The sequence below is a fragment of the Lactuca virosa genome, chromosome 5 (genome assembly GCF_052849685.1).
Source record: "Lactuca virosa cultivar CGN04683 chromosome 5, Lactuca_virosa_CGN04683_v6, whole genome shotgun sequence".
Classification (NCBI taxonomy): domain Eukaryota; kingdom Viridiplantae; phylum Streptophyta; class Magnoliopsida; order Asterales; family Asteraceae; genus Lactuca; species Lactuca virosa.
Genome location: NC_136430.1, coordinates 427,851,765 through 427,863,029, shown reverse-complemented (window position 1 = coordinate 427,863,029; position 11,265 = coordinate 427,851,765). Strand labels below are relative to the sequence as shown.

The following is an 11,265-nucleotide window of genomic DNA, read 5'->3' as shown; positions in this document are numbered from 1 at the left end:
TTACTATATTTTTTTAAATGCACTCTTCTTGTTATGTAGTAATGTAATGTTACAAGTTTTTTTGGTATAACTTTTATTAATGTATAACTTTTATTAATGTATTCAATTTTTATCGGTTTTAATCAACATATATATTAGAAACAATAGTAATACAAATGTAAAAAATACAACTACATCATAAACGAATACATGATATATAATAATCTATAAACGAATAAGCATTGATAAAAGTTTGAATCATGAAAAAACACATACTAAAGAACAAAAACGCTACATTAGATTACGTAAAACTTTTAAATTATCATAAATACGGTGGAATGTATGTACATATCACCAAAAGTTAATCCATCCTGGTTCACATGTAAAGAAAACCCAACTAGAATCCCAAACATATGGAATTAAAACCAATTAAAACCAATGGAATTAATAACAAAAATTAAGAAGCATACATAATGAAAATTTGGTGATGGAGACGTCGGTGTGGTCGTTGTAACAGTGATTGAAGAGGGGTAGGCCACGGTTCTAAAGGGCGGTGATTGGGTAGTGTGCAATCGTGACGGGAAAGGAAAGAGAATAAGTATGAGGAGAGATGATGGGTGTCTTTTAATGTAGGACTAGTGAAATGGTTTGAGAAGAGGAAAGAGGTGTTCGGAGAAGTTGATTAGCCAAATTGGTGAACCACTCTAAATTTTGGAGTTTGATTAATTTATCCATACTCTTTGCATTTTCATATTTTATTTGAACATCGTCGTTGAATACATGTAAGCAATCTACTTTGCATTTTATAAAATTGAATCTTGTTCTTGTAAATAAATAAAGATAGCTGCCCGGCCTCCCCTTCGATCATTAGTTGTAGGGGTGTCAATTTATGACACGACACGACAAAAATACACGACACGAAACGAAATCGGGACGAAATCAAAATTTGAATTCGTTTTCGTGTCGTGTTCGTGTCAAGTATAAAAAACACGATGTCGTGTCGTGTCGTGTTCGTGTTTACAAATCCACACGAAATTGACACGATTGAGCATGTGTTTGTCGTGTTTTTCGTGTTTGTCGTTTTTATCGTGTTATATATGATTAAATATGAATAAAATAAAATAATAGTTATGTAATATTATCTTTGTCGTGTCGTGTCGTGTTGTCGTTTTTTAATTGGTTCGTTTTCGTGTTAGTGAAAAAAAACACGACATCGTGTCGTGCCGTGTTCGTGTTACAAAAAACATTGTCGTGTCGTGTCGTGTCAGACAAAAACACGACACGACGGCCCGATTTGACAGGGTGAATTAGTTGGTCATATAAGTTAAGCAATTAGATATTATCCCATAAGTCCGGAGCTATCGGAGGAAAAACAAGTTGTTCCTGTAATATATAAATGAGAAATCAATAAATTATCTTTTTTTTTCTACTCATACTCCTATTCATTAAATTAAAACAAATGTTAAAAGCAATAGATAAAATTAAAAGAAAATTCTACGTGTTATTGCTTGATATGAATATAAAGATAAATAGAAACAAAATGTAGAAATATATTTAATTTTTCTATATAAATTCATGTATTTCTAGGTTATTCTCAATAAATTTTCAAATAATGACTCAATACATAAAGTTAGAATATGGTACTAATTTAACAATTTCATGACATTCCAACATTGGTCCATACAAATTAAATAACTTTTTTTTGTTGTGATAAGTACAATGCCCAAGTTTCGCTTTTATACTTGTTTACGAACGTTTTTTTTTTCTCGAAGTACTTTTTTGGCCTATACCATATAAGCTATAGATATGATCATATGGACGTTTTTAGCATAAATATTTATTACAATATAAATTATGGTACAGCAATGTCTTCGACCGTCAAATTAATAAATAATAAGTAATAAATAATAAGTATGCACCGCAGTACGTTATACTTTTATTAAAAGTAAGTTAATATATTAAAACAATAAAAATATAAATAATTTTTTACATAAATTGAAAGATGTAATTAAGAATTTTAGTTGAATAGACATGAGATAAACTCCGTTACACTATATAAAAGCCAACATTTCATTTTCTGAAATTGTTGGTTATTATAGAATCATATTTATTTTGTGATGAAAACCAAAGTAACACCAGCTCAAAAAGTATTCATCCAAAATTTATGATACATGTAAAGGGAACAATATAAAAATTGACTTTTTGTCAAACTTTATTACAATGAACATACTTTAAATATCAACGTTTAAAACTTTGTTATAACTTTATAATCAAATAAATAAATACATAATTATTGGTAAATAAGTTTTTAGTGGACTATAAACTTATACTATAAGGTCATTCGGTATACCAGTAACGTGCTCGCGTTCTGATATGTCACAATAAGGAACGACGTGGGGGGGAATGTCAGTGGGTTCTTGTGTAACATACACGTTCAGTTATCGTGTTATGTAATTTTAAAAGTGAATAATATTATGAAATATTATATAATTAGGAGTATTGAGTTCTAACGGATAGTTTTTACTAGAAATGAAGTAAAACTATGTTTAGAATCACTCGGAAAATATTGGAAGTCTTATGAGATTCTAATTAAAAGTTAAAATATCGAAATTTAACGAAAATATAAAATTTGAAATAAGTAAAATTTTATTATTGAAAGTTGTAGATAATTTCATTAAAAGCATTTAGGCGAAAACCTCATCGAAATCCGAGTTATAACGAAGAAGTTATGACCAATCGAAGATCCGCGACAAACCGGCACGGCGCCGAATGACGTAAAAAGTGAGTTTTTGATAAACTACTTTTTAGCCTTGGTGATCTAAATGAAAATCGTAGTATTTGTTAAACCGAGAATTTTCATAAAAAGAACGCCCAAATCTGACTTCGTATGAGGAAGTTATGATTTTTCTAAGTTTCGGAATAACAGTAGACAGCTAAAAACTCGAAATAAAGATCGAGCGATATTTAGCCGACACAACCTAAATGAGAATCGAATGTCTCGTCAATAGTAGTACAACGGTAAAAAGACAGACGAAAACGGATGTCGGATGAAGAAGTTATGAGTTTTTAATGGATTTACTAGTCTCGGTCTGTTAAAAATAATAATATTAAAAATAAAGTCAAAATTAGCCGACGAAGTCTAAATGAAAGCTGTAGAATATATTTCCGCCTACACGTGCATATAAAGAACGTCAAAAATAGAGCCCGTATGCGAAAGTTACGGATTTTAGAAGGTTTGGGTGCAATTTCCGAGGAATCTCGCATAGGCGACGTCACCTTCGCTCCATGCACGCCCCGTGTCCGATCCATGACTCATCCGAAGCTGGCTCCGTCGCGTGTCGCACACCTGTCGCCTTCCGATTGGACCGAACCGCGGACCAGTGCGCGTCTGACGTGCCTCGCACAGGTGCGCGCGTCCGACCTCGCATACGTGTCTCTCTCCCTCGCTGCCACCTGCCTTCGCTGACTCACCCTTCTCGGCCGACCCTCGCAATCTCGCCCTATAAATCGGAAGGCTGCGAGCCTTCTCGGGTAAAATGAGATTTTTGCCACTTTTTCACCCAAATTCAATATTTTTATTATTTTGACTTCCCCCGAAGCCCCGGTATCATTTTTAAAGCCCGAAATACGTTTCGAAGTGCCCGGAGAGCCCGAGAAATTTATCTTTTCGGTTTGAAGCTCTACCCTCGCAAGGCCCAATTTTCAATAAAGCTCCCGGTTTTCAACGACGAAACTTTATTATTGTAACGAAGTGCTGCACAAATTACTATTTTAACCCCCGGTTATTTCATGGTGAGTTTAATATATAGGAACAATTGTATGTTATGTGTTATATGTGCTATGTGCTTTTCAGTGTTATTATTCCGGGTTATTTTCCCGTGTCATTTTTATTTCTGCTATTTATGATAGCAAAGTTATACCCTTGACCATGTGATCAGTGAAAGGACTTAGATTCACAGTGGTACTGGTACGTAGCCTCTGGCCATGTAGAGCATGTCTCCGTAAGAGAATGACTTCTATTCTATGGCATTGGCAGATGGTTAGACAGGGCTATAAGCCTGAAATCTACCGAAATGTTTAAATCAGAAAGTGTATCTCTTCTGTGCCATTTGGGCCGAAGCTTTATTGGTGTATATCAAGTATAGAAATTGTCATGTCTCATTGATCGTATATCTTTGAATCAAATCATTGATTGATATGGAAAGTTTGTCACATGATTCACATATGCCTTTGTTGTTCGTTGTTCCTCTTTGCTTCTGCCATATTGAAGTATATATATATATATATATATATATATATATATATATATATATATATATATATATATATATATATGGCGTAACATTATATTGTATATATTATTGAACTCACTAAGTGTCACCGCTTACCCCTCTCAGTGTTTAACAATTGCAGGAGATAAGTAACCAGTATGGTTATATACTGTCGGAAGATGTAGAATAGTTTTTTTATTACTTTTGTATTTCGGTTTATGTTTGTATAAAATTACAATATCCTGGGTAGTTATGTAAAATATAAAAACATAGTCGGTTTGTATCCAATCTTTTGTAATCACTTTATCAATGTAAGATATTGTTTTATAAATATACATGTAGCATGTTTTGGAGTAACAATTGTCAAGTATGAAAGTTTGGGTCTTTCAGAAATACGAAAGTTTAGAAATGGGTTCTTTCATCATGTGACCATGGCCATGAATGTCATCTATGTCTCTTGTCGCTCTCTTCCTCTGTTATCTTTTTATCTCTTCCTTTATCTTTCGTTGTTGCGTGGAGACCACATCATTGTTGGTGTGGTGTGAAGTTTTGGTTGAGGTGGACGGAGACCATACCACCGGTATGAGGGGTTCTCTCAGAGGCTTAACCAATTAGAAAGTAACTTTGCAATTATGCCTTGTGAAATATGAATCGAGTACACTGGACTTTCTTTTTATATATAATGTACTCATTTATACTATGTTGATTGACTAATATTTTGTATAAGGATACATAATTAAGCATAAAAAGTTGAAGTATATATGGGGAGGTTGATTCAACCGAACCATAACCATTACAACCAGTTAATACTTTTTAGTTGTGATTGGTTTCGGTTGACGATTTTAATTGGTTAATGTTTTTGGTATCAGTTAATATCGGTTAACCATTATGTTGATGTTTATTATTATTATTATTATTATTATTATTATTATTTAGGTTTATGTTTCTTTTTCATTTAGAAGTTATGTAGTTTTTTATTATTATGTATTGTATTATTCTTTAGATAAAATTAATGACTTTTTATTATTAATTAATATTTTATTTCGTGCGTAAAGTATTTTAAAATTAATTATTACCATTTATATTAGAAAATTAAATAAATCGTTATTATTTATTTATTTATTTATTTTTTGTCATTTAGGTTTATGTCGGTTTATGTTTTTTTGAGTTAGGAGTCATGTATTTTTTAAATTATGTAACTTTTAAATATCATAATTCAGGTTAATGAAACTTTTTTTAATTAATCTTAATCTGATATTTATATTTAATTTTGATTTATTAAGTTAAATAATTTAAAATTAACAATTATTATTTATATTAAAAAATTTGACATTAGAAAAATAGAAAAGATGTATATAACACATGTTAAAAGATGGAGATGGTTATAAATTCTAGGACTGTTAAAATTGTACAACGGAAATCAACTAACATGTTACCAACCGAACCAAAAAAGTTGGTAGCCACCATGTTTGGCTAGTACTACCGTACCAATTGAGCAATCTTGGTATGGTAATGACACAAAAATTTAAATACCATGGTAGTATCGTACCAACCAATTCATTATATATATATATATATATATATATATATATATATATATATATATATCGTTAATCCCTTAATCGCAATCTTTGTATAGTAAAACAACGTATTTTCATTAGGTTTAGTACGTAAACTTAGGTGGAGCTGTAATGTATATTCATTTTTCCCATATATATATATATATATATATATATATATATATATATATATATATATATATATATGGGAAAAATGAATATACATTACAGCTCCACCTAAGTTTACGTACTAAACCTAATGAAAATACGTTGTTTTACTATACAAAGATTGCGATTAAGGGATTAACGATTAACACTTGAAGATGTAGATTCATGATCGACGCAATAATTTTGATAAGGAAGCAAGAATATTGATTATATTCGACCTTCATGACAGTGGAAAACAGTAATGTTCGTTGGGATGAAGTAATGGAGGAAAGAAAACATGGATGGTAAAATGATAATGGAGGTAAGAAATGTTATCGTGGATGGTATATTACTAAGTGAAAATCAAACCGAGTATTTTTACTAAGTTAAAACGACATATTTTAGAGGTTTAGTATCTAAGCTTAGATGGGGCTGTAATGTATATCTTCTATCCCCTATATATATATATATATATATATATATATATATATATATATATATATATATATATATATATATATATATATATATATATATAGGTTTAGGTTCTATGGAAAACAAAAAACCCTAAAAATCATTAAAATGCATAAAAAAATACTTAGAGATCACAAGACTTTTTTTTGAATTTTTTTTATCAAAAAATCGCAACTTTTAGGTCAAAATCGCTGAAAAAAAATTTTGAAATTTTTTTTTTTTACAAAAAAAAATGATTTTTTATTTTTTTTTTCATAGAAATTGTAAAAAATGCTGCGATTTTTTAATAAAAAAATTCAAAAAAAAGTTTTGTGATGTCTTGGTATTTTTTCGTATATGCCCTTACTAAACATGTAAATATCGTATTTGTCCGGTCTAAACTCTAAATATCGTATTTGCCATTCTTAATGTTTTTTAATATCATATATACCCCAATCTAATTTTTTTAATAATTTTTAACATTTAATAATCTTTTTTTATATTTTTAAATAATTAAAATTAAAATTAAAATAAATTGACCATAATGCCCTTTATTCTTAATTCCCTTCTCGGACACATCAATTGTATTTCTCCCCACCCCTAAATCCCAATACTTTATGCATCACTGTCGATCGCAAGTTTCCCCTGTGTTTACAAACATTCATCTTCTATTATTGAAGAATTCCCCATCTGGGTTTTCTCCAATTGCACATAATTTCGATTAATTAGCTGGTTCATCATCTTTGCGTGTACACATACGTAACTATCTTCTTCTCGCTGTATCTTGATTCTTCCCTTTGAACATTCAATAACGATTGTTGGGTTGATAGAAAATGGCAAAAAGTGTGGCGTTGAATCGAGTGATTCCAAGCAAAGGGTTGATGAATCAATAACAAAAGAATAAGGAAAGGGGAAGAAATTATGGAAGAAGATGAAGTATCAGCTGGTTGAATACCACTCGTTGCCTGCGTATATGAAAGTGAAGAAAAAACAGATGGATTCTTGTTTGTATGATGTTATTGACTGGTGGGAACTCCATTCCAGATTACAGAGGTTTGTGTGATGTTATTTACTGGTAACGTTGCAGTGGGAGGGGGCTTGTATGGGTTATGACATGAACAAGCTTTTATAACTATAGAATTTATGCAGCGTGAGATGAGGTTGAGGTTTTCTGCATCTGAAAGAACTTCTTCACAGCTTTCAAGAGCATCTATGGTGTCTGACCAGGTAGTGAACACTTATTGTAGAAAGGTCTTTGTTTATGTGATTAGGTTTTCATCTCCATAATCATTTGTTATGTGGAGGTAGTCTGAAGCACATCGAAGGCTGATAACATTCTAGGAAATGAGTTCTAGCTTTATACTATAACAAAATTTGGCTATAAGTTCAAATGCTTTACATCCACCAGGTATGTGATGTGCTGCGATGGGAGGTATTAACAGGAACGAAAACTAAAGATAGGGAAGTAGGCATCGATTGTAAGCAATTTTAACATGTGTTGTATTGGAATTTAGAACTAAGGGCATTATTGTCTATTTATAATGTTTTTTTAATTATAATGATTTAAGATAATGAAAAAGAATTATAAACCAATAAAAATTATTAAAAAATAGATTTGGGCATATATGATATTAAAAAACATTAAGAAGGGCAAATATGATATTTAGAGTTTAGACCGGATAAATACGATATTTAGATGTTTAGTAAGGGCATATACGAAATTGTGCATATATATATATATATATATATATATATATATATATATATATATATATATATATATAGAGAGAGAGAGAGAGAGAGAGAGAGAGAGAGAGAGAGAGAATTAAGATCAATAATAAATGAAATTTTTGATAGGAAGATAAGAAATTTTTTATATACATATTTTCTTAACGAACCAACATTATATAAGTTATTTGGTCGTATTAGTCAATAGTTATTACCACGTTAAACCCAAAAAATTAAAACGTTACTTCAATAGAACTTTTTTGTAAATTAAAATGCTTAACTAATTTCTTTACTAAACATCAAAATTACCCGATTTATTTGCTTATTTTAAAATTTTATATTAAAAAATTAAAAGAAGTAAGTATATACGATTACCAATTTATACCAACCAAATTTGTTGATAGCCAAATATATTGGTAACAAGTATATTTGGTACGGTACCGATAACAAATTTTTTGTTACGATACCAATTTTCACTCCTAAATTAACATCTTATATTTGAATGCCAAATATATTGGTACCAAATTTTTGGTTACCGTACCAATTTTCACTTTTAAAAAGTCAGTATATACTATTATCAATTTGTTAGTAGCCAAATATATTTGATATGATATACGGTTTAAGGTAAAACTAATTAGTACCGTACCAATTTTCACTTCTAAATTAACATCTTAGCATTATAAACTTAACTGAAACCAGATGATTATATTTATTTATTAAATTAAATGTTAGAAAACATAATAGTGATGCTTATTTACGATTTAATAAGATTAATATCTTAATTACTTAATTACATGCTTTCCCTCTTCTAAATTGACTGGTTCATGGCCGACTCTATATTTCATCCACCATTTTTGCTACAGCAAAACAACCTTTCTCTCCCTCTCCCCCATCCCCACCCACTTTGCTTTCCAAACTATCTCACGATCAAAATTTTCTTTTCTTTGAGAATTCAAACGTATATGATCATGAAATCTTCGAAAATCCGATGACCCATCGTCAGAACTCAGAACCACCGCAGCTGCCACCGCTTTGCATTATCGGGTAACAGATGGATCACACATCCAGGTACCGAATCAAAATCGGGGTGGTGCTTTGTTTGTTTTTCATTTGTTGGTGTGTTATGATTCACAATGTTAAATGGTACGATTTATCTTCACCTATAACCGCCTTCCGCCACCAAGGAAACACCGTTGAAATTGTAGATACGAACACGACGCATCCCGCCGCCACAGAATCCGAGAACAGTACCACCGGTGATGATAAGACCAAAGTCGACGATGAGATCGATTGGCTTAAGGATACGACTCAATTGCAAGCACTGGAGGAAGAATTAGAACCTGTACTAGAAAAATTCAAACCCAAACCGGAGGAGAAGAAGAAGAAGCATAATAAAACGACAAACGAGAAAGGTTCAGAGCAGATGGAAGAGAAACGGAAACAGAAATCACATGATAGGAGAGTGAATGAAACAACGATCGAGAAAGTAGCCGAGCAATTGGGGCGACAACGGACTGAACGGAGGAGGCATCGATCAACGAAACGATCATGTTCTGGCCGGTATATTTACGTTCACGATCTTCCGGCGAGATTCAACGATGACATCCTTGACGATTGTCGATCGTTCAACAAATGGCAAAACATGTGCCCTTCCCTGGATAACAATGGTCTCGGGCCCGTTCTCGGTAACTCTCAAAGGGTTCTCTCCAGATCCGGTTGGTATTCCACGAATCAATTCCTACTGGAAGTCATTTTCAGGAATCGAATGAAGCAATACGAATGCCTCACGAACGATTCATCAACAGCTTCCGCCATTTACGTCCCGTACTTCGCCGGACTTGACGTTTCCCGATACCTATTTGACCACAACACCTCGTCTCGAGACGCGATTTCTCTTGATTTAGCCGAATGGTTACGTAAACGACCGGAATGGGAGATAAATTCCGGGAAGAACCACTTCCTCGTTATCGGGAGAATCACTTGGGATTTCCGACGAGATACCGACGACGATGACGCTTGGGGAAGTAAACTAATGTCATTGCCGGAGTTCAAAAACATGACGATTTTAACGATTGAGAAAAGCCCTTGGCATAATAACGATTTCGGCATCCCTTATCCCACGTATTTCCACCCGGGAAACGATCTTCAGATCATTGACTGGCAGAACAAGATGAAAAGACAAAGGCGGCGAGCGTTGTTCTCTTTCGCCGGCGCTCCACGTCCGGGAATAGAAGATTCAATCCGAGAGAAAATTATCGAGCAATGTATCGCATCCATTCCAAAATGCAGGCTACTACGATGTTCGTATTATAATTTAAAGTGTTACCAGCCGATTGACGTGATGAGATTATTTCAAAATTCAGTCTTCTGCTTACAACCTCCCGGTGATTCATATACCCGTAGGTCTACTTTCGATTCGATTCTCGCCGGTTGCATTCCGGTGTTCTTCACCCCTGGTTCTGCTTACATTCAATATATATGGCATTTGCCACGAGACTTCCATAAGTACTCAGTTCTTATCGACGAGGAAGACGTGCACCATAAAAATGTCAGCATCGAGCAGGTTTTATCGCAGATTCCGGCTGCGAAGGTGGCGGAGATGAGAGATGAAGTGATCAGATTGATTCCTCAGGTGGTTTACGCTGATCCGAAGTCGAAATTGGAGAAATTTAAAGATGCGTTTGATCTGAGCGTCGATGGGGTTCTTGAACGAATGGATCATCTTAACAAAAGCGAATCGAGTTTTGATTTTGATGAGAAATCGAGTTGGAAGTACTTGTTGTTTGGAAGTGTAGGAAAGCATGATTGGGATCATTATTTTCGTTACTCTAGGAATCAGAAAGTGAAAAAATCCGAAACAGAAGATAACTAAATTAGAGTTTTATTTAAACTTATTAATTCCGGCAGTTGTACATATAAAAGAAATATTTGTTATCGTTTTTTTGGAATGCAAATATTGTGTATTTTAGATTTTCATTAGTTTTATGCTAGCTCTGTACATTTTATAGTAAGTTTTTATTTAGAGTTTTGGACCTTCATGGTCAAAAAAATTTAGTCGCAGATTGTGGTCACACGAATGACACGGTTGGTTAGGTAGAGTTTCAATCTTAGAGGGTGTTCGGAAAAGC

At 32.7% G+C, this 11,265-nt stretch overlaps 1 protein-coding gene across 1 annotated transcript; it reads left to right on the top strand.

Moving 5' to 3' along the window:
- The first annotated feature begins 8,970 nt into the window (after positions 1 to 8,970).
- Positions 8,971 to 11,036, top strand: LOC145115698 (putative xyloglucan galactosyltransferase GT12). Its single transcript, XM_079052051.1, has one exon. It carries the CDS (start codon positions 9,189 to 9,191, stop codon positions 11,007 to 11,009), a length of 1,821 nt encoding a protein of 606 aa, XP_078908177.1. The 5' UTR covers positions 8,971 to 9,188; the 3' UTR covers positions 11,010 to 11,036.
- The last annotated feature ends 229 nt before the right edge of the window (positions 11,037 to 11,265 follow it).